Source organism: Cnephaeus nilssonii, assembly GCF_951640355.1.
Source record: "Cnephaeus nilssonii genome assembly, chromosome: 5".
Classification (NCBI taxonomy): domain Eukaryota; kingdom Metazoa; phylum Chordata; class Mammalia; order Chiroptera; family Vespertilionidae; genus Cnephaeus; species Cnephaeus nilssonii.
Window position 1 is genome coordinate 1,760,623 of NC_137076.1, and position 23,361 is coordinate 1,783,983.

Sequence of the window (23,361 nt, forward strand, 5' to 3'; positions counted from 1 at the left end):
CAAGGCTAAGATGCCATATGCAGGTGCAAGGACAGCAATCTCACAGTGCATTGCACACATGTACCTTTCTGTAGCTAAAATGATTGATGTGACTATTGGCAGGAGGCCTCTTTTGTCTGAGTGGTGTAATACCTACTGACCAGCCAGGGTGCTGGGGGGAAAGCAGCTCAGAGGATGTGGTACTATGTGTGCAGGAAAGGCTGGAGAGGTTGGAAAAGCTGCTGAGGCAGAGAGCTCAGGTGTTGCTCCTGATGGGGGAAATGAGACATTTTCGGGGGCTCGCAATCTGAATCTGTGCCAGTAACCTAATGCGCATTCTTGTTAGCCTAGTCCAGTGATGGCGAACCTCTGACACGCGTGTCAGTGCCATTTCTGATGACACGCGGCCGCTGAGGCAGCCTCATGCCGAGGATGAAACATTTATGTTATTTAAACTATAAACATCGCGAAATAATGTTTTTTCCTCAAAGGGACACACTACTCGAGTTATGCTCAGTTTTTTGGCGAAGTTTGAAACACCAAGCTCAAAAGGTTGCCCATCGCTGGCCTAGTCACTGCCCCTTCTTTAATTACCTGGTCCTGTAAGACCTGTTTACCTAAGTACTGCTCCCATTTTACAGAGGCCATAAACCATGAACAATACACAACCCCCAGGCGGAGTTATCAGCACTGGCGCCAGGCCAGGCCTTCAGGTGTACTCTCCGGCCCCCACCCCAGCACGTGGGGCTTTTTGCAAAGCCAGTGACAGGCCCGGAAGTATGATCCATATTTGAGGGACAAAGAAGCCAAAGGGGTATAAAGGGAAAGCTTCCTCCGTATTGGCTTGCTCAGGATTTGGAGAGAAACAGCCTCCCCTTAGTCCTGTACTAGTACATGAGAAACATCTAAAAATAAATGGGTTTTTCTTGTGCCTCTGGTACTCCTGTGTATTTTTTGGTCGCCTGGTAAATTCTCTACACTCCTATGTGAGTCAATGAGCCTAGGGGCAGCATGCGGCTGCTCAGATAATAACTGTGGGTGCAGAGACTGCTACTCCTGTGTGGGAAAGATGTATTCGTTTACTAGTATCAGCTGGTGTGCGGCTGAATGTTTTATGGACTGCTTAAAGAACTGTCTTATCTGATGGCTGTGTGGCCACTGGCTTCTGAAATAAAGACTCCTTCTTATACACCCACAACTTCTCATGGCTTCTAAGACCCGGCATCCAAGAAGGTCCCGCCCTAGGCAGAGGGGCTGGGACCCAACAGTTCGTGCAGCGAGCAGGGTTCAGGAAGGAGTCTGCCCTGACAGTGGGCTCGTCCTTAGCAGAATCATTGGACTCGGAGCAGCAGTGCTCCGGCTGCTCTGACAGAATGCCTATTGGAGCCCGTGTTCATCGAGTGCGCAAATTAAGGTTTTGAATTTTGAGATATTTGTGGTGTCACATGCAGTTGTAAAAAATAATAGAGAAATCACCTGTGCCCTTCCCCGTTTCTCACAATGGTGACAGCTTGGGAACTACAGCGCAGTATCACAGACAGGAAACTGACACGGGCTCACCCGAGATACAGGTTTCCCGTCCTCGCAGGGACCCACCCCCACTCCTGGCCCTTTGCTACAGTTCCGTCATTTCTGGGAGAAGGGAGTTCCCCATCAGGTCAAGGTCCAACCAAACATCCACCACCAGGCATCACGCGCGTCGCAGGGTGCCGGTTGCCCGATCAGGAGCAGGAGGAAATGACGTCATCTAGTTGACGGAAGAGGCAGGGCATCCGTGGCCGCCCGCCCAATCGGGGTCCCGGAGAGGTAGGGGGCGGGGCCTGGCAACCTTCGGCGGCGGGAGCGGCCCCGCGGCGCGACTGAGGCCGAGGCGAGCACCGCGCCATGCGTGCGGCTCGGCGGCCCGGAGCCCGCAGCCCGGCGCCCCTTCCTCGCGCGGCGGCGGCTGGGCGGCCGCGGGAGTAGCGCCGCGTTTGCCCGGAGTCCCGCGTGGCCCCGGCGCGAATGCGGCTGCGGCCGGGCCTGCAGCGGGCGCGGGGGCGCCGGGCGGCCATGGGGAACTGCTGCTGGGCGCAGTGCTTCGGGCGGCTCCGCCGGGAGGCGGGGCGGCTGCCGCGGGGCGGAGGGTAAGCGGGCATCGCCGCCGCGGGCGGGGGGCTGAGGCGGGTCGCGGAGGCCTGCGGGGAGCTGGGCGGGGCGCCTCCCCTCGGTGCGAGCGTCCCCGCGGCGGGGCCTTCAGGGCGGGACCGGGCCGTGGCCGCAGACACGCCCTGCGGGAGGTGCTTCCGCCGCCCGATTCGGCAGGTGACCGGCCGGCGGCGGTCCCGGGTGCGGGAGGACCGGCCCTGTCCACGGCCTGGCGCATGGCGGGGTCTCCGCCGTCCGGCCTCTGGGTGCCCACAGGGGCCGCGCAGCCTTTTCCCGTGGGTTTGGTGGGGTTTGGGGGAGTGCCGTCCGCACAGGACTGGAACTCCATGATGGTCCATGTGTGTGACTTTGCTTGTGTAAGGTTCTGAGAAGGTGAGAGCAGGGTCCATTGAAGTTGGGTTTGTTGTTGAATAAATGTGTCCCCGGAACTCAAACTTGGAAATATGAACCCAGCCACGTGGTGTGGGAAGTAGGTGCTGTCGCTTTCTAGAAGAGCTCACGGAGCTTTCGGCATCTGTCCCATTTAACCAACGTTATTAGGTAATAAGGTGGCTTAGCATGAACCCATGCAGGCCAAATGGTTTTCAAGTTGGGTCTTTGGACTCTGGAGTTCTGATGACGTAAGCACGCGCCTCCCTCCTGGTCCATCCTGCATCGTGTCCCCTCCCTGTGTCCCTGAATGGAAACCCGGGACTTAAAGGCTTGGTGCCCGTTTAGGTTTTGGCGTTCCTGACCCCACAGCCGGTGCTGTTGCAGGGGAAGGCGGCCAGAGTCACTGCGTTTACTTTTGTGAGGTCTCGCCTAAGGACCACATGCGCAAAATCTTCGGCTTGGGTCGTATTTTATTTGCATTTTTGTTGCCGGGTGTTAAATTCTAACTGTAGTACCGGGATCTAATTTGGTAAGCAGACATCAGGTACAGGGTGAGGCGCGGTAGGTGTGCAGTTGTGAGAGCTCAAACCAGTTTATTCTTGTGTTGTTATGGTTAACTAGAGGCCCAGTGCATGAAATTTGTGCACGGGGGGGGGGGGGTGTGTGGAGGGGTTGTCCCTCAGCCCAGCCTGCACCCTCTCCAATCTGGGAGCGGGGGTAGCTGTCCTACTAAGCCGCAGCCCCACGTCCCTCTCACAATCCAGGACAACTGGCTCCTAACCATTCACCAGCCTGCCTGCCTAATGCCCCCAACTGCCCTTGCCTGCTGGCGTGGTCGCCCCCAACTGCCCTTGCCTGCTGGCGTGGTCGCCCCCAACTGCCCTTCCCTGCTGGCGTGGTCGCCCCCAACTGCCCTTGCCTGCTGGCGTGGTCGCCCCCAACTGCCCTTCCCTGCTGGCGTGGTCGCCCCCAACTGCCCTCCCCTGCCAGCCTGATCTTGCCCCTAATCCCCTACCAGCCTGATCTCGCCCTTAACTGCCTCTGCCTCGGCCCCCACCACGATGGCTTTGTCCAGAAGGAAGTCGGACATCTATAGGGGTCCTCAAACTTTTTAAACAGGGGGCCAGTTCACTGTCCCTCAGACTGTTGGAGGGCCGGACTATAGTTTAAAAAAAACTATGAACAAATTCCTATGCACACTGCACATATCTTATTTTGAAGTAAAAAAACAAAACGGCAAAAACACCCGCATGTGGCCCGCAGGCCGTGGTTTGAGGATGCCTGCAGATGGCCGGTTGACCCCGTCTAATTAGCATGTTGCCCTTTTATTAGTATAGATTACTGCATTTTCCATAGGAACCACTGTGAACCTACGTTTGCCCCCCCCCCCCTCCCCCGTGTTGGACGTTGGACTGCATTGGTGTCTGGGACTTTTTCACTCTCAAGTTGATTTTACAAACTGATTTCCTAGGGAATAGCAGTGACATTGCAGGCTCTGCTCCCTGAGCCCGGGAGCCGGCCGCGCAGGGAAGGGTGGCTCAGGGAGCACCGGGACCTGTGTCGCTGTCTGTGGACGTGTGTGCAAACTGAGCAGTTGGGTCTGTGCTTTCTGCTTGTGGACAGAACTCCTGTGACAGACTGCCCTGTTGAGGCCAGAAGAGCTGTGGCCGTGGACCTGGAAAGTCAGATGATGCCCCCGGTTGGTGACAGAGCATCCTCCCGACAAAGTTGTGGGTTCCATCTGGGTCAGGGCACATACAAGAATCAACTGATGAATGCATAAGTAGAACAACACATGGATGCTTTTCTCTCTGTTTAAAAATCAATAAATAAAAATATATGGTCACATGATGCTGGTATTGATCTGTTTCTTGAATCCGTAAGTGTAGGTTTGCACAAGTTCCCTTACTTGAGTCTTCTGGTTAACATATTGTTTTACATCAGTTTTAATATTCTTTTAGCAGCTTCTAATAAGCATGCAGACAGGTTAGGTTAAATTTACCTCTCATTTTTATTACTATTTTTTTCCACCTGGTAGTTTTGATTTTTTTTTTTTCCAGCACTAAGTCTAGCTAGCTAACATATAAGGGCCAAAACTTAGAGGAGTAATAAAAACTTGATGTGATTTATATTTGTCTAATAGCTCATAGCTCTCTATTCTGTAGATAGGTATTCGGTGGCCATTATCTCTCAGTGCATTATCTTGTACTTTGCCGCTGGAGGATCTTAATGTATATACTTGTTGACAGAATTAAGGAGTGCGGCTTCTTAAGTGCATCTTGGTCTTCTCACCTTCCCTGGCCTTTGGTACTCAATGTTCCTTGAAGCATTCCTTTCACTCCTCAGGGCCTGGTTGATTTCTCTCGGGCTGACTTTCCTGGCCCTCATTTGAACTTTCCTTCTCAGACCATGGTAGTTGTTAACTCGCCAGTGTTTGCCCTGTGACACTTCAAGTCTCTTGGGTACATTGGTCAATTTTTGTTCACTTGGTATTTAAAATACATAGCTATGTCTCTCATTCAGTAACCCAGGGAAGTAAGAACTAGAAGGTTCATGTAGGTGGCAACAGTCTAAAAGCAGAGGGTGGTCAAGGGGTGTGATCAGAGCAGGGAGCCCAAGAATGGCTCCTCTGTTTACAACACATCCAACAGGAACGTGGGGTACTCCTCACGGGGGCAGGACACTCTGACCTTCCTGTGACATGACACCCTATACATGGAAGGAATAAGAGAAAAGATGCTGCACACAGATTGCAGGGATGAGTAAGAAGGAAGTAAAAGACCTTTAAGGTCCTGTCTAATCATTTCCCTCTAAGTCTGGCTCCTCTTATAGGGCAATGGCTTTTTTAAACCCATGTTTTCTGTCTTTGACATGTTTAGAAAGAAGATTTCTCTCTTCCTGGGCATAAAATAAGTTTCTGAACATCTGTTCTTCCTAAATTTGCCTTCATCAGAGAGGGCCTTGTTAAACAGTAAATGTTACTACTTTATTATTACCTCCTATGTCGAGGCTATACCTACTTGGAAAATCTGTTGATGGGTCATCCCTTGAGATTTGAATGGTTAAACCTCCTTTCAAGTATTGGATACTAATTGTAAAACGGTCTGTACATCATCTTCATTGTAATAATTTTTGCCAGGAATCGGATTGGTAACCTTTCCAATCTTTTGTTCAGACGAAAAGAGTCTTGGGAAGCTTTTGATTTTTAATAGATTTGGAACAGTTTACTATGGTTCTTCATTTATTTAAAATGTCAAACAGAAGGTAGAGGGAAAGACTTTCCTATTTTATTTTAACATCATATATAGGAGAATATGAAGAAAAGGAGCAATACTAATGTGTGATTTGTGAGAATTTTTCAGTTATATTTTACTTAAGTCATTTTGGTGTAAAAGAGTATTTACCTGCTATGCAAAGTAACATAGAGCACAAAAGCCTGCATTTTCAGTCTATTCTTTTTTTTTTTTAATATATTTTATTGATTTTTTACAGAGAGGAAGGGAGAGGGATAGAGAGTTAGAAACATCGATGAGAGAGAAACATCGATCAGCTGCCTCCTGCACACCCCCTACTGAGGATGTGCCCGCAACCAAGGTACATGCCCCTGACCGGAATCAAACCTGGGACCCTTCAGTCTGCAGGCCGATGCTCTATCCACTGAGCCACACCGGTGAGGGCTTCAGTCTATTCTTGACAAGACTGATTTTATCCTTCCTAAAAGATGATCTTGACGCCTGCCTGGATAATATGGAGGCACGAATCACATTCACATCACATTCCTTTTAGCTCTTGCAGATGCCTTTACAGCCACATCATTCCGAGTTTGAGAGGCTGCCTTCCTGCCTTTCTGACATCCTCCACGTGTGGGAGTCCCTGTTCACATGTCGCAGTAGCAGAGCAGACACGGAAACTTAGTCTGTTTCATTTAGAGATATCTCTCCGGGACACAAGGGTTATGCATAAAGAAATGTCCATAGATGACTTTAGGGAACTTTAGGCTGTTAAGAAAGATGGAAGATACACTTTAATTTTTTTAAAAAAGATCTTTATTGTTGAGAGTATTACAGATGTCCCCCTTTTCTTCCTTTATCGCCCCCCTCCTCCTGGTTCAAGCCTTCACCACCCTACTATCTGTGTCCTTAGGTAAGATCTTTGGTTAATCTCTTCCTGCCCCACTCCCAAGTTGTGAGAGTCATCTGTCTGTTCCATGCTTTCATGCCTCTGATTCTATTTTATTCAACAGCTTATTTTGTTCATTAGATTTCTTGTTTGTTTATTTGGATTTTTAGATTCAATGGTTGATAAATACGTATTCATTGACATTTTATTGTTCATATTTTTCCTCTTTTTCTTGTTCTTACTCTTCGTAAATAATACCCTTCAACATTTCATGTAATACTGCTTTGGTGGTGATGAACTCCTTTAGCTTATTCTTGTTTGTGAAGCTCTTTATCTAACCCTCAATTCTAAATGAGAGCTTTTCTGGATAGAGTCATCTTGGTTGTAGGTCCTTGCCATTCATCACTTTGAATATTTCTTGCCACTCCCTTCTGGCCTGCAAAGTTGCTGTTGAGAAATCAGCTGACAGTCATATGGGCACTTCCTTGTAAGTAGCTAACTGTTTTTCTCTTGCTGCTTTTAAGATTTTCCCTTTGTCTTTAACCTTTGTCATGTTAATTATGATGTGTCTTGGTGTGGCCTCATTGGGTTCATCTTGTTTGGGACTCTTCAAATAGGTTTTTAATATCTTGCTCTCCTCCTTCTGGAATCCCTATAACATGATTGTTGGTACACTTGAAGTTGTCCCAGAGACTCCTTACACTATTTTCATGGTTTGGGATTCTTTTTTCTTTTTGCTCTTCTGCTTGGGTGTTTATTGTTTCCTCATATTCCAAATTGTTGATTTGATTCTCAGTGTCCTCTACTCTATTGTACAATCCATGTAAATTATTCTTTATTTCAGTAAGTGTATGCTTAATTTCTGACTGGTCCTTTTTCACATCTTTGAAATTCTCACTAAGATCCTTGAAAGTCTCATGAAGATCCTTGAGTAACACTATAACCATGGTTTTTGAACTCTGTATTTAGTAGTTTACTTGCTTCCATTTCTTTCATTTTGACATTTGGCTGCTTTCCTGTATTTGTTCCTATGTTTTAAGTAGAGCTGCTATGTCTCCTGGAATTGGTAGAGTGGCCTTGTGTAGTGGGTGTCCTGTAGGGTCCTGTGGCTCAGCCTCTCCAGTCACCGGAGCTGGGCACTCTAGGTGCCCCCGTTTGTGGGCTGTGTGCACAGTCTTGTAGTTGAGCTTTGATTGCTGTTGATGTCACTGGGAGGAGTTGACCTCTAGGCCAGTTGGCTGTGAAGACCAGCTACACTACTACAGTGGGAGAGCTTCTGTGCAGGAGATACCCATGTGGAGCAGGATTCACTTCAGTGGAGCTTTGGTGCTCACTGAGTCTGCTCCTTAGTGTATCCCTTGTGGATGTGTAGAGTTGTAATCTGTTATGGTCTGAAGCTGTCCACTGGGTACACTGGCTCTGGGGCCTTCCAGCAGGAGCTACAGAGAGATCTGCAGATGGCTGCAACTTACATTGGTCTTGGAAGTGCCCTGGTGAGGCCCAACTGTGAAGCAAGGCAGGCTGGTACTAGTGCTGAGTCTTGGGTCTTTTATTGATAAGTTTGGGGCATGCTGTCACCAGCTGCTGCTTGTTTGAGAGATTTTAGCAAAGTCTGAACCCTGAGTCGGGACAGGCCATTCAGATGAAAAAACTGGTGCAAACAGCTTGGGTAGGGCTGCAAATTGGGTGGGGTGGGATCTCAGGGAATCACCAGGGCAGAGCAAACAGTTTGAGCCAGGTTGATGGAGACTCAGATATGGCCCCTGTCAGTCAGCTCTGTGACCTGGGAGGTCCCAGCACAGGACAGTGACTGCTGTGAGCACCTCAGTCTGGGAGAAAGTGTCCCCCAGTTCCTGCCCTGACGCCAGAAAATCCAATTCCTCCTCGTATGTCTGGGTCCCCCAAAGCCGCCGGGTGTTGGGATTCCAAGTAAGTCCACGTACTAACCCTTTAAATGGAACTGCCTGTGTCTCCAGCAGTCTCCATGTCACTCAGCCACAGTCCCCGCTGGTTTTTACAGCCTGAAATTATGGGGACTTCCCTTTCCAGCTCTGGAACCCTAGGCTAGGGGTCAGGTACTGAGACTCTTGCTCCTCACAGATGGCCTCCACAGAGACTATCTCCCTCCAGTTATAAAAATGGCACATGTGGGTGTCAGACCAGCCGTTCCTCCCCTCTGTCCCTCCTACCAGTCTCAGTGTGCTTTCTTCGTTACTTCTCTAGTTGTACTTCTATTCAGCCAGCTTTCAGGTGATTCTGAATGATGGTGGTTCTGTATTTTAGTTGTAATTTTGATGTGGCTGAGGGATACTAGCATTTACCTACGCTGCCATCTTGGTTCTCTTCACTTTTATTTTTTTAAGTCATTGTTTGTGCAATGTGTTTGTTTCATCAGCTCAGCTCCCCTCATAATTTGTGTACCTGAATATACGTGCAGGGTTGCTTTCCTCACCCAGTAGGAGCCCTCGGGCAAAAGAGATAGTGACTGAAGCTCTGCAGGTGACACCATCTGATGGTCAAAGGAGCAACGATTCGAAACGACTTCTGAAAGTGAAGGACAAAAGTGGCCAAGCAGGACTGCGTCTGACCAACAAGAAGACAGGAGTCATGACTGCAGGAGAAACGCACAACCTCAGCGTAGATGATGAAGACACGAGGCTCTCGCTGACCTTGGCCCAGTCCTCAGGTCACGTGCAGGCAGCAGCCAGTAAGTCAGGAGGCGGCTGAGGCTGGAAAGGCAGCCGCGGGAGAATCAGGAAAGGTCACCAGGAGCCCAGACGGGCCACAGAGACCAAGGCCGAGACCAAGGTGGGAAGGTCAGACAGTGGAGAGGCTGATGGGAAAAGCTGGTTCGTTTTAACCTGGTGCTGGAGGAGGGCTCTGTGGAGGCCCTGGACCACGAGAAAGATGAACAAGTGGGTCTTAGAGAAAATTAAGCCTGACACGGCTGGGGCAGGTGACACACGGACGCTGTCCTACTTCAGACACCTCGTGAAGAGGCAGGGTCTTTGGAAAAGACAACGATGCTGGGAACAGAGGCAGCAGGAGAAGAGGAGCCCAAACAGGAGGTAGAGGGACTCACGGAGGAGCTACAGGCTGAGCCTCGAGGCTGAGCAGGGCCGTGAAGGATGGACATTGGACGGCACCATTCCAGGGTCCCTGGGAGTCCAACTCAGTGGCACATCGCACAGGTTGGGGGAGAGAAGGGCGGGGGGTTGGGGTGGATGGAGAGTGCTCTCCTGCATCAGTTTTGGCAGCTGTAACAGAAACCACATTAAGTGAAAGTCATAATTTCCTGGTTCCTCCCTTAGGAAAGGACTTGAGTGGCTTGCCCTGTACTTATACTAAGTGGTTACAGTGTGGCTGTGTCTGGGGGGCAGATATAACAAAGATGTTTGTTTTACTAATGGAAGAGAATGATTCCTTTTTTAAAATGTCAGCTTCATTGAGTGATAATTGAGAAAATTGTAAGATATTTAAAGTGGAGAACCAAGATGGCGGCATAGGTAAACACCTGTACTTGCTGCCTCTCACAACCACATCAAAACTACAACTAAAAGACAAAACAACTATCATCCAGAACTGCAGGAAAGCTGGCTGACTGGAAGTTCTACAACTAGAAGGAAAGAAAAAAGCACATTGAGACTGGTAGGAGGTGCAGAGGCGCGCACAGAACTGCCTGGCAACCAGTGCACTGTTGTTTTTATTGTTGTTGTTTTTCAATCAGGAGGGAGATACAAGCTCCTGATTGCTCTGAACTCCAGTTCCAGGTGAGACTCTGGGAACCCAGACTCATACAGGGAGAAACTGGACTGTCTGGCATTGGGCCAGAACACCAGGGCAGCTTTCTCTCAGAGGTGCTCACAGTGGTCATTGTTCCTGCATGGGGACACGGGACATGGAGACGCGGGGACCTCTCTGGTGCAGAGCTGACTGGCAGCCATTGCTGTTTGCTCTGCTCTGGTGATTCCCTGAGACTCAGCCCCACCAAATTTACAACCCCACCCAAGCTGTGCGCAGCAGCTTTTGCATATGAATGGCCTGTCCTTTCTCAGTCTAAAACCTGTCAAACTGCAGCTGGGTCAGAGAGCCCCAAAGCTTCCAAAAGAAGGCCCAAGGCCTGGCAGCATCAGCCTGCCTTGCTTCACAGCTGGGCTTCATCTGGCACTTCCAAACCCCATACAAAGAGGAAGAATCTGCAGATCTCTCTGTAGCTCCTGCTGGGTGGCCTCAGGCAGAGGCTGACTTTGCACCTCCTTGGAGATCCAAGAGCCAATGTACCCAGTGGTCAGTGTGAGACCACACCAGATTACAACTCTTCACATCCATAAGCAACACACTCAAGGGGCAGACTCAGTGAGCACCAAAGCCCTACTGAAGCAAGTCCTGCCCCATAAGGGTATCTCCTGCACAGCAGTTCTTCCATTGTAGACACAGCTGATCCTCACAGCCAATTGGCCTAGAGGTCAATTCCTCCCAGTGATACCAACAGCAATCAAGGCTTAATTACAAAAAGACTGTGCACACAGCCCACAAAGGGGTGCACCAAGAGTGTCCACCTCAGGTGATTGGGGAGGGTGAGCCATTGGGTCCTATAGGACGCCTAGCCCACAAGGCCACTCTTATCAACATAGGAAAGCGGCCAAAATGCAGAGACAAAGAAACATGTCACAAATGAAAGAAATGAAGGAAAGCAAACTACTGGATATAGAGTTCAAAACCAGTTATAAGGTTACTTAAGAATCTTCTAGCCCTGACCGGTTTGGTTCAGTGGATAGAGCGTTGGCCTGTGGACTGAAGGGTCCCTGATTTGATTCCGGTCAAGGGCATGTACCTTGGTTGCAGGCACATCCCCAGTAGGGAGTGTGCAAGAGGCAGCTGATCGATGTTTCTCTCTCATCGATGTTTCTAACTCTCTATCCCTGTCCCTTCCTCTCTGTAAAAAATCAATAAAATATATATTTTTTTAAAAAAAGAATCTTCTAAAACCTCCGAGGAACTTAGTGAGACCTTCAAGGATCTTAGTGAGAATGCCCAAAAAAATTGAAAAGGACCATTCAGAAATTAAGCATACACTGACTGAAATAAAGAATAATATTCAGAGATTCAACAGTAGACTAGAGCAGTGGTCGGCAAACTCATTAGTCAACAGAGCCAAATATCAACAGTACAACGATTGAAATTTCTTTTGAGAGCCAAATTTTTTAAACTTCTTCTAATGCCACTTCTTCAAAATAGACTCGCCCAGGCCGTGGTATTTTGTGGAAGAGCCACACTCAAGGGGCCAAAGAGCCGCCTGTGGCTCGCGAGCCACGGTTTGCCGACCACTGGACTAGAGGATCCCAAGAATCAAGTCCAAGATTTGAAATAAAAGGAAGCAAAAAACACCCAACCGGAAAAGCAAAAAGAAAAAAATCCAAAAATATGAAGATAATGTAAGGAGCCTCTGGGACAACTTCAAGCGTACCAACATCCAAATTATGAGGGTGCCAGAAGAAGAGAGATAGCAAGATATTGAAAACCTATTTGAAGAAATAATGACAGAAAACTTCCCCCACCTGGTGAAAGAAATAGACTTACAAGTCCAGGAAGCGCAGAAAACCCTGAACGAGGAATCCAAAGAAGACCACACCAAGACACATCATAATTAAAATGCCAAGGGCAAAAGACAAAGAATCTTAAAAGCAGCAAGAGAAAAACAGTTACCATAGGATTGTCAGCTGATTTCTCAACAGAAACTATGTAGGCTATAAGGGAGTGGCAAGAAATACTCAAAGTGATGAACAGCAAGAACCTACAACCAAGATTACCCAGCAAAGCTATCATTTAGAATTCAAGGGCAGATAAAGAACTTCACAGATTAAAAAAAAAAAAAAAAAAAAAAAAGCTAAAGGGATTCATCACCACCAAACCAGTGTTATATGAAATGTTGAAGGGTATTCTTTAAGAAGAGGAAGAAGAAAAAGGTAAAGATAAAAAATTATGAACAACAAATACATATCAACAAGTGAATCTAAAAATCAAATGAATAAAAAATCTGATGAACAGAATAAACTGGTGAATATAATAGAATCAGGGGCATAGAAAGGGAGCGGACTGACAGTTCTCAGGGGGAACGGAGTGAGGGGGTGTGGGAAGAGACTGGACAAAAATCTTACACCTCTGGACGAGGATAGTGGGGGGTGAGGGCATGGGGTCGGAGGGGGGTGGAACCCGGTGGAGGGGAGCTATGGGGGAGAAGAGGAACATCTGTAATAATCTGAACATCTGTAATAACCTAAAGATTAAAAAATATGTATTTAAAGTGTACATCATGGTGATTTGATACATGTATACACTGTGAAGAGAAAGGTTAAAATTAAAGTCATTATTTGGCCCTAGTTAGAAAAATTAACTCATAACTTGAGTTTTAAAATCTGGACTATTTATATTCTTAGGTAAATTTGGTAGTTCGTTTTTATAAATATAAGGTACTATATGTTAAAGAATTTAAAGTTGCTCTTGAGAAAATGTTTTTACCCCATCATATTAATTCAGTTTTAGGATTAAATTTTATTTTAAAGTTGTTTTTCTTTCTTCCCAGATCCAAATATTTTAGAACATGCTCAAGAGGTGAGCATTTAACGATAGAGGTAAGTAGAGTGAGTAATTTGATTGGATACAGTGCTTTCAGGAGGGGCTTTTTTTTTAATTAAGGAGGAAAGATCAGGACCTAAATTTAATGTGGACTGTATATTTAAGTGTTATTGATGCTGTTGAAGAGGAAAGAATTGCTTGGAGGGAGGGGCACGCAGGGAAGTGTGGACAACAGACCCATTTCTACTCAGAAAGCAGTTATTTTTCCCCCCACGGCACAAGTTCTGGCGCCCTCTGTCAGTCAGGCAGTGGCTGCCAGCAGGTGCCGGCCTGCCCCGGGATTAGAGCGCGTTCATTTTCAGCAACTTCACCGTAGAATCCCTGAGTCACTTTGTCTTTGTATGTAAAACATAATAACAATGGTGGAATCTACCGTGGACTCTGCCCTCCTGTATACCAGCTACTCCACCGCATAGTTGAGTGTCATTGCTCATAACTGTTAGTACTGTCATAGTTAACATGTGTCCGTCATCCCATTTTATGGTTGGGAATTGGAGGCTTAGGCAGGTGAAGACAGTGGGCTCACATACACAGCCTGTAAGTGGCAGAATTTAAATTCCAGTCCGAACTGCCTAGCTCCAAAGCTTTGAGCGCTGTACTTGACCGTCTTCTAGTCCTGAATTTTCTGAACCTTTCATGGTTTTCTTTTTTATTATTATTAATATATTTTTATGGATTTCAGAGAGGAAGGTAGAGGGAGAGAGAGAAAGAAGCATCCGTGATGAGACAGAATCATTGATGGTCTCCTCCTGCACACCCCATAGTGGGGATCAAGCCCGCAACCCAGGCATGTGCCCTGACTGGGAATCTAACTGTGACCCTCTGGTTCATAAGTTGATGTTCAACCACTGAGCCACGCTGGCTGGGCCTTTCATTGTTTTCTTGATCTTTAGCAAGAAAACCTTTATTCTTTTAAGTGGTTATCAATTATTTATACTTAAAATACAATTATTTTAATAGTAATGACTTTCATTAGGTAATTTGACATGGCCATTCCTATCTCTAGAAAGAGTATTGGGAGCTGTGACTCCCATCTAGTAAATCTTCAGCAAATACTTACTTGAATGAATAGATGAATAAATATAAACATTATAAGAGAAATTCTTGTTTATCTTTTCAGTCCCTGTTTTTTGAGTAATTTTCCTTCTAATAACATTAAGTTAATCTGAATTCAAGTGGAAATTCTAGCTGTGTGGGTTTAAAACATCTGTATGAAATGTTCAATTCAGATGAAAGTTTTGCTTATCAGTTTCTCATTTATGTAGAAACTTACTGTGAGTCTCCTTTTTGTTTTTTATGTAAACTCATAAATGAAAAAGATAGCTTATCATGACTATCTTGTAGGACTGTTAAATATATATCCAATGAACTGATGTGTAAAAAGAAATTAAATATCTTATATTACTTTTTAGGTGAAAATGACATTATTTGTGGGATATGTACCTTAGACAGATATCTCTCCTAACATTTGCTTTCTTGTTCTTTCAGTTTGAGAATCTAGTAGAAAGTGATGAAGTAAGTATTTCCATAATAATGCAAAGTTCATATCAATCTCATTGGTCATCTAATTAGTTCTAATAATTCAGGTTTTTTTCCTCATTTTAATGTAAATTTTAAAAATATGTTTTTATTGATTTTAGAGAAAGAGGAAGGGAAGGCAGAGAAGAACATGATGAGAGAGCAACCATCAGTTAGCTGTCTCCTGAACGTCCCCTACTGGGGATCAAGCCCACAACCTGGCATGTGCCTTGACTGGGAATCAAACCATTGACCTCTTTGTTCAACCACTGAGCCACAACTGTCGGGCAGTTAATTCATTTTTAAATAGCATTTACATCATTTACTTTTAAATTAGGATTTTTATTTTTTTATTTTCACTGTTCTTTATTTTTGTCTTTCACTAATTTATATTAGCAAATAATTCAGAATTTCCTACTATAGAACATATGTAATACTATATGTAATTTAATTTTTATATAGTTATTCTTATTATAATATCAGCTATATAACACAGGTTTTAAAAGCATTCTTTAGAACTCAAGGAACTTTAAAAAGGGATATTTCCAGCCTCTTGCCATAAGGTAGATAAAATTCCTCACAATCCAGAGTAGACGCATTCTTTAACCATAGTTTTCATGAATTTCTGAGGGTGGAATTTACACATGTTCATTCTACAATCAGTTTCTGACTTTTGCTATTATCTTTTCTATCAGTTACTTTTGGTTGATTTTTTGCTTTTCATCTCATCTAAAACTTAAGTCACTTTTAAGGTGCAGTCCAAGTACAAAACATTACCCTATTTTTTTAAGTACATTTTAGGGCTAGTGAAACGGGGTGTCTGTGTCCAGTGTGCTGGTGCAGTGAGAAGAGCTTTAATTTGCTGATGTTCATCCTCCCGAAACCAATTGTGTGAGTTTGTGCCCATTACTTGCCCTCCCATGGCCCCCGCCTCACGCCTCTGAAATGAGTGAGGCTAGAAGAGCCTGCAGGCTCTGCCCTGCTGTCTGTTTTACAGTTTTCTAAGAAAAGAGGAAAATGTGTCGAACCACATTCAAGTCATTTCTCAGCCCAGCCTTTCCCAGCGTGTGTGGAGGCCAGTCTCGGAGTGCATGCTGGCTGGTGAGGGTCCTGAGGAGAGCTGTTGTGAAAGAGATCACTGAAGTCTGTTCACCTCAGCATTTCCCAGAGCAATCTGGTCTGAGTCCTTTTATAAATAGCAATACATACTAATGTCATAGGATAGAACACGTTTAGGAAGCTTACCTTCTGTTTTCCCGGTAAAATTTCTCCCGATATTTGAATGTTTCATAGAACCTAGTTTCTTTTCCTTGTCAAAGGTCACTTTCATCTTCATGTTCGTTTGTTTTTAACACAGTGAAGGCCAACATCTAACCTGATATTTTTAAAGTTCTGACAAATGTTAAATGTACGAGTTCCTTCAACCTTCAGTATAGTTCAGTATAGTTTTAAAATCAGCATCATACTGATTTTAAAATGTTTCTCAGAGAGAAAGGAGTGGGGGAGATATCTGTTGTTCACTTCTTGATGCATCCATTGGGTGATTCTTCTTTGTGCCCTGACCAGGGATTGAGCCTGCAGCCTTGGCGCATCAGGACCCAATGACAATAGCCACTGAGCCACCGGCAGGGCCACACTGGGCTTCAAAGGCATCTGTGGTCCCGTTGGTGCTAAAGTGCTTGTGTTTGGCTGCTTTTGTTTTTGCTAACAGCCTTTTCTCGCATCATAGTTTATGTTGGGTTTGGTTGAACTGTTTTGCAGTGCTATTTCCTAAATTCGTTTGGAACATATAGAATTTTATTTCTGCTCTTCCTTAGCCATATGTTGTAACTCTCAGATGTGAATAGTTTTAGTATGTAAGACGGACACATGAGCCCAAATCAGTCTTGAAATTAGTTAGGGTTTCTTTTGGAGGGGAAAAGAAAAAGCTATAGCTAATTTCAGATCCTGTGGAAGAAAGACAGTGGATTCTCATTCTGTGAGAATGAGCTGAACTTGCAGGAACCAGAACACCCCTCCTCGGGGATGTAACAGAATTAGGTGCCTAGGGTTCTCCCACATTTTCATCTGTTAATCAGTGTGTAACCTTGTTTTATGTCTCTGCGTGACACCTTATTTTAATACTAGAGACCCGGTGCACGAAATTCATGCATGGTGGGTGGGGGAGTATCCCTCAGCCCAGCCTGCACCCTCTCCAATCTGGGACCCCTCGAGGAATGTCCAACAGGATCGGGCCTAAACCTTTAGTCAGACATCCCTCTCACAATCCAGGACTGCTGGCTCCCAACTGCTCGCCTGCCTGCCTTCCTGATTGCCCCTAACTGCTGCTGCCTGCCAGCCTGATCAGGCCCTAACCACTCCCCTGCCAGCCTGATTGATGCCTAACTGCTCCCCTGCCAGCCTGGTCACCCCTGACTGCCCTCCCCTGCAGACCTGGTCACCCCTAACTGCCCTCCTCTGCAGGCCCAGTCACCCCCAACTTCCCTACTCTGCCAGCCTGGTCACCTTTAACTGCCCTCCCCTGCAGGCTTGATTGCCACCAACTGCCCTCCCTTGCAGGCCTGGTCCCTCCCAACTGCCCTCCCCTGCTGGCCATCTTGTGGTGGCCATCTTGTGTCCACATGGGGGCGACCATCTTGTGTGTTGGAGTGATGGTCAATTTGCATATTACTCTTTTATTAGATAGGATACACTGAATGGCCAGATTATTATGATCTCTGAACACATAATAATCTGGCCACTCAGTGTATATAGGTGTGTGTATTAATATATATTAGAGGCCCGGTGCATGAATTCGTGCATGGGTGGGGTGAACACCGTGGCATGAAATAGCTGTAAAAAGAACACAGCTGAGTGCTGAAACCAGAGGGCGAACCCTGTGTACTCTGCCAACCACCACCGCCCCCCCCCCCGCCCCCCGATGTGCACACAGGCGCCCGTGGTGGCTGCTCTGCGTGAGCCTGGCAGTCCCTGCAGATGCAGGTGAGCTGGTTGAGAGGCTTCTGATGATTTGACCTGGGAGGTGAGCTTACACCCAGAGTCTGTGAGGGATGAAGGCATGGAGAGCATGTCTGGTCCAAGCCTGACCGGGCAGTCATGGGTGTAGAGTAAATATTTGTTAGAAAAATTTTAAGAAATGTCCAGCAATTTGTTATTATATAATTAAGCTAGGTTATTAAACTGAATTTTTGCCTTTGCAAAATAGTAAAATTTTAAAGCTCTTAAATAATTAAACCTGTTCACTATGATAAAAAAGGTAAGTGGAATATTTTGATTAAGAAGTTTTTATTGGCTTGTCTGAAATAGAATTAAGCTGATGAAGCATTTTAATTGTCTGATTTCTTTTCTGTACAGGGGGAGAGCCCAGGAAGCAGGCACAGGTAAGGCGGGGTTTTCTCGGGAACTTGGGTTTGTGCTGCCGCAGCTCTGAGGGCCGGCTGTCATCTGTGTGCTCTGAACTGCTTCCCTCAGACCTGGCTTTTCTCCTGCCAGAGTCAAGGATGGCTGTGGGCATTCATGTAATGCATATAAGTGCTAGGTGCTTTCCTGTTGAACCTAAGTTGTTACGTGTTTGTTTTTTAAAAACCATTTACATTTTCTCTAATTTCTTAAACTGTATCCTTTTATTTATGATGTTCTAAAGCTTCGTTTACTAATTACAGTTTTAAAAATATAATTTATTTAAAATTACTTGAGCTAAGTACTTGAAAAGAGCCATCTGTCTTTAACTTGAATTCGAGAGTTCCTAACATCAAGAGAATATTTAAATGTGTTTCATATTTGAATGTGTATTCCTTTACCTTGTGTAGTTTGCTGACGCTTATTAAGCACTGTCCTGTGGCCGGCCCCTGTGCGAGGCGCCAGGTTGAAGAGTCAGCTTCAGTGGGAGGCAGGAGGGCTGTAGAGCCTGCGAGGAGGCCCAGAGGGAAGGCCCTCTGTCCACCAGGGGGAGGGAGGCGAGTTTGGGAGGGTCTGCAGGAGGCACACCGGGCTCCTCCGGAAGGGTGACTAGTGGTGGCTGTCCCAGGGGGAGCCTTCCAGGAGGAGAGACGGAAGGGCAGTCATGAGCACTGACTGGGAGGAGGCGCGAGGCACCTGGTGCTGGGAAGGCTCTGCTCCTGGTGGGCAGCTGCCGAGTGCACCGTTGTCACAACTCCAGCCACTGAACACTGAACATTTGGATTTGTTTTCTGAAGTGAGACCTCAAAACAAACAAGTGCACACGCCCTGGCAGAGGAAAGGAAGTGAGGGGCATCACCTGCTGGGCTGGCTGAGACCGTGATGGGACTTGGCATTGGCACCACCTGCCAGAGGTGGGGGCGAGGAGTGACGGGAGGAGTCTGAAGGCAGGCAGGGCACCAGCACTCGCTGGAGCCGAGGGCGCAGGTGTTCCCACCAGCGTGGTCCCCTTTGCTGGCGTGACTGGAGATGGAGGTGGTCTTTGCTGGCGTGACTGGAGATGGAGGTGGTCTTTGCTGGCGTGACTGGAGATGGAGGTGGTATTTGCTGGCGTGACTGGAGATGGAGCAGGGGAGACCGGGGACTGGTGGGAACATGGGAGTGAGCAGCCCCGCGGCAGAGCAAGGAGCTGGCCTGCGGGATACAGGTCCCAGCTCGGCCGCAGCCTGTGGTTCCAACTTGTCCCGCTCCGCTGTGTGATCGCCGGGTTGCTGTGAGGTGAACACAGCTCATGTGCGTAGAGCACCTGCCACATGCTGAGTGCTGCCTGCTGTCTGGGATTTGGGCTGAAATGGGTGAGAGGAGGAGGAGCCACAGCGATGGGTCTGGGTGAGGGGAAGGGTTTGCCTTCTTTCCTCCCTCCCGTCACGTGGCAGAGGTGGAAGCAGGCAGCAAGCTGAGGGGATGGGCGGGGGGAGCTGTCCGGTTCTGGGCGGCCTTTGTGCGGGTCAGGAGTGAGGGCAGCGTGGCCGGGGCCAGGCGGGGGTGATGCAGGTGGAGGGAGGGCGGCAGGACATGGAGGGAGCGGTGGCTGCTGCCCCTTCTTTCCCAGTCGTGTGAGGCTGATGTGAAGAGGAAGGCGTTCGCATGAGGAGCGCAGGGATTGTGTGGAGATGCTCATGGCCAGCGTGGACCGGAGCAGGTGACCGCGTGGACGGGAGGGTCGCCGGGCCCGAGGTCAGGCATGCTGGACTTTCTGTGCAGCTCTCAGCCTCTGTGCGTGTGCGAGGCGGTGGGGGGAGGCCGGGGAGGGAGGCGTGAGGGTGCAGGCGGGGAGTGCTGTGAGAAAGCGCCTCAGACCCACGCGGGGCCGCACTGGCCGGAAGTGGCCTTGGCCCGGACCTGATGAGACGGCAGCGAGGGGTGCTGTGAAGCACAGTGAGGAGGGCTCGGGCTGGAGCGGTCACAGTTCTCCCGGTGGTTGTAGTTCACAGCACTCTGATAATGTGCCATCTTCCTCCGCTTGCAGCTCACCTGGCATGTGGTAGGACGTGTGCTCTTTAACACAAGTTACACATCAAATTGCGTTAATACACTTGGATAGTAAATTTCAGAATTTCCATTTTTGAGCGTTTTATTTGGACTCAGAATCATCAGAAGTTTTCTTTTTCTCCCTCATTTTTCTGTGTAGGCCTCTTACTGAGGAAGAAATCATTGACCTAAGAGAGAGGCGTTATGATTCTATTGCTGAGAAACAGAAAGATCTTGATAAGAAAATTCAAAAAGAGGTTAGTAGTCTTACATTGCTTTTATATATGTTATTATAAAGGGTCTTTTAATAGGGGAAAGTTGTCATTGACTAATATATTGCATACAGAATCATTGGACCTATATTTAGATATATACAAGTGAAATTATTTAAAAGTTAAAAATTGTTTCAGGCTATTATAATTTATTTCAGTTTGATTTAATTTATCAGCAACCATATGCAGCCAAAAGTAAAGAGAATACGTGCTCCTAAAGATAATATCCTAATTCATAGTAGGGACTCCGGCAGGACACATGCACCTGTGTGTTTAAATCGAACTTTTAAATTTTACTGTTTCACAGTAAGTGTGGTTTCCGGAAGTCTTTTTGTTTGTCTCAGATTTATGTGTTCTTCATTATAAACTGATGAACAAAAAGATAGATGCAGAGACAGTAAAGCATCAAACAGACTGTCAAATTACAGCGGGAAGGTTAGGGAGAGGTGGGGGAGATAAGAGATCAACCGAAGGACTTGAATGCATGCATATAAGAATAACCAACAGATACAAAACATTGGGGAGGGGGGGTGAGGGGATGTATGGGAGTGGGGGGGGGGGGCAATGGTAAGATATGTACACATATAATACCTTAATAAATTAAAAAATTTTAAAAAATAATAAATTTTTAAAAACGATTTATGTGTTCTTAGTCAATCAACTGCTTCTAACAGTCATAAATGTTGTGTTATTTTAATGTACTCACAGAATGGCCTGTAATTACAATAGGTAATCTATAATAGAGAATATTAGCTTTAAAGGAAAAAATTGTGTTGAAATGTGATGCTTAAGCTTTATTTGAAATGCAGTAGATGGTCACTAGGGCAGTCAGTGTGCTGTTGGGAGGGCGGGACAGAGATGTGAGCACCGCTGTGTGATCCTCAGGAGGGGGCTGGGCTCCTGCGTGGTAGACGCCAGAGGACTGGCCTCGGGCCAGACCCTTCCCCCGTCAGGGCCAATAGGCAGTGGACTGTTGGTGAGAATTCTGAGGAAGAAGCAGTTCTGTGTTTATGCAGATCACATGCTGCTACTGCATAATTTCAGCTTCTAGAGAATTCTGTAATACGATTGGCTTCATTTGGGTTATTTTATAAAAGGAGAAATTGAAATGAGAAATCACAAAAGTTTGAGTTCTGCCATGCTTTGAAGGGATCAATGTTTTATTTTTATTTTATGAGTAGAAGCATTTTGTTTGGAGAGCAGTTAGACAGGTTCTGATTCTGTTAATCCTTATGTTTTGTTCATGCGCAGTTAGCCTTACGAGAAGAGAAGCTAAGACTAGAAGAGGAGGCTGTGTACGCTGCCCAGCGCCAAGCAGCCAGGGCAGCGAAGCAGCGAAAGCCCTTGGAGGTGAGGGACCCCGCGATAGGGCGGCTCCCGTCCTGCTTCTCGGACCAGCCGTAGCTGAGCTCTTCTGCCCCCGACAGTTGGGGCTTCTGTGTAACAAATGTTCTCCTGCCTGTGTTTCTAGGGATTGAAGGCAAATTAGTTGAACTTTACAGGTAGAAATGACATCCGATGATGCGCTTGATGCTGAGTGCTGTTTGCCTTAGGGTTTATCCCAAAGATCAGCTTCTGTTTTCTAAAACCCAGTGTTCTTTTGGAAAAATAAATACACTCTTAGACAGAAATGGGGCAAAACTAGCCTTTTTACGTTTAATTTTGTCAGTTTTTTGTTTTTTTAAAAACAAGGCCTCGAGTTGCTAGAATTTCCTATCCTTCCTAGATGAGGCCAGCCGGGCAGTGTGCCCCCAGGGATAGTGTATATTTCTCATCCTCGTTCTTGTGTCTTTGGGATTGGGAGTTTGAGCCTTGAGAAATCTTTAGCATGTTATTAGAGAAGGCAAGAGATTCGCCATACCTTTCCAGTGCTCATGGTGTTCGGCAAGCATGTCAAACTCAGAGGCTAACACGGGCCAAATAAACGAGGCATGCGGTCCATGGGCCACGAGTTTGTCATGCTTGGTGTACGGCACTGTAATGCCCGAAACTCTGACAGCAGCATACACGGAGCATGGCTGAGTGTCTGGAACTGTCCTCAGTAGGTCACAAGTCTTACCTGTTCAATCCTCCCAACGATCGAGGTGTTAGGTCGTATGTTGTTATATGTTGAGTCCCATTTTATAGCAGAGGAAGTGGAGGGACAGAGGTGAGGTATCGGCTGGGATTCTACAGCTCATGGACGGCAGAGCCCAAGGTCAGCTCAGCAGACTCGGCCAGCGTCCCGCTCAGTGTCTCCCACACGCTTTTCCTGGACGCTCTGTCGTGCTCATAACCAGGGCAGAGGTCACATCACAGACAATGACTGTAACTCAGCAAAGCCGAAGCGTCATGCCCATCAAGGGCTGTGGGATTTCCGTGTGACCTGTGTCTTTTATCTTACTCGCACACGTGTGTTTCAGCAGAATAATTAGATCACAGGGGAATGTCTTTTTTTTTTTTTTTTTTTTGCATTTCTAAATAGTGGGGAAGTTTAAAAATTAACTCACCTCTACTAAGAAATAAAAGTATTTTTCTGGTTATAATATAGGCAACTCTTTTTACTGTAATTCTTCTGCTCGCCTTTTAAAGAGAAAGCATTGCATATGCAGCAGCTGGCGTTTCTCTTCCCAGACTGGACATTGCAACAGGAACATGTCACAGACTCCACAGCCTGCACAGCACACGCCCACACAGAAAGGTTCCGGGGCACGCGGGTGCAGCAGGTCTTCACGGCAGCCTGGGAGTGTGCTGGGTGCTACAGCCTCTGTCGTTTACAGATGAACAAACAGGAAGTCAGGGACTCCCAGGGACACACAGCTAATCACTGTCAGCGCGCAGTCTGCCAGGTCTCCTCGGGCCGCGCTGCTTCTGCCCCAGAACAGAGCTTCCTGCACTGTCTGCACGG

General features: G+C 46.9%; 1 protein-coding gene across 6 annotated transcripts in view; it reads left to right on the top strand.

Annotated features, from left to right (window-relative positions):
- The first annotated feature begins 1,849 nt into the window (after window positions 1-1,849).
- AP1AR (adaptor related protein complex 1 associated regulatory protein) overlaps window positions 1,850-23,361 on the top strand; it is a 36,951-nt gene continuing 15,439 nt past the window's right edge. For 4 of the 6 annotated variants that reach the window (XR_013813528.1, XM_079771236.1, XM_079771238.1 and 1 more), the window contains exons 1-6: window positions 1,850-2,105; window positions 13,202-13,250; window positions 14,743-14,769; window positions 18,127-18,152; window positions 20,363-20,459; window positions 21,726-21,824. Coding sequence is in view for 5 of the 6 variants with exons in the window: in XM_079771236.1 (XP_079627362.1) it covers window positions 1,984-2,105; window positions 13,202-13,250; window positions 14,743-14,769; window positions 18,127-18,152; window positions 20,363-20,459; window positions 21,726-21,824 (420 nt within the window). In the remaining variant the exon portion in view is untranslated. The remainder of the gene's footprint in view (window positions 2,106-13,201; window positions 13,251-14,742; window positions 14,770-18,126; window positions 18,153-20,362; window positions 20,460-21,725; window positions 21,825-23,361) is intronic. The other 2 variants (XM_079771239.1, XM_079771240.1) reach the window with 1 other exon arrangement.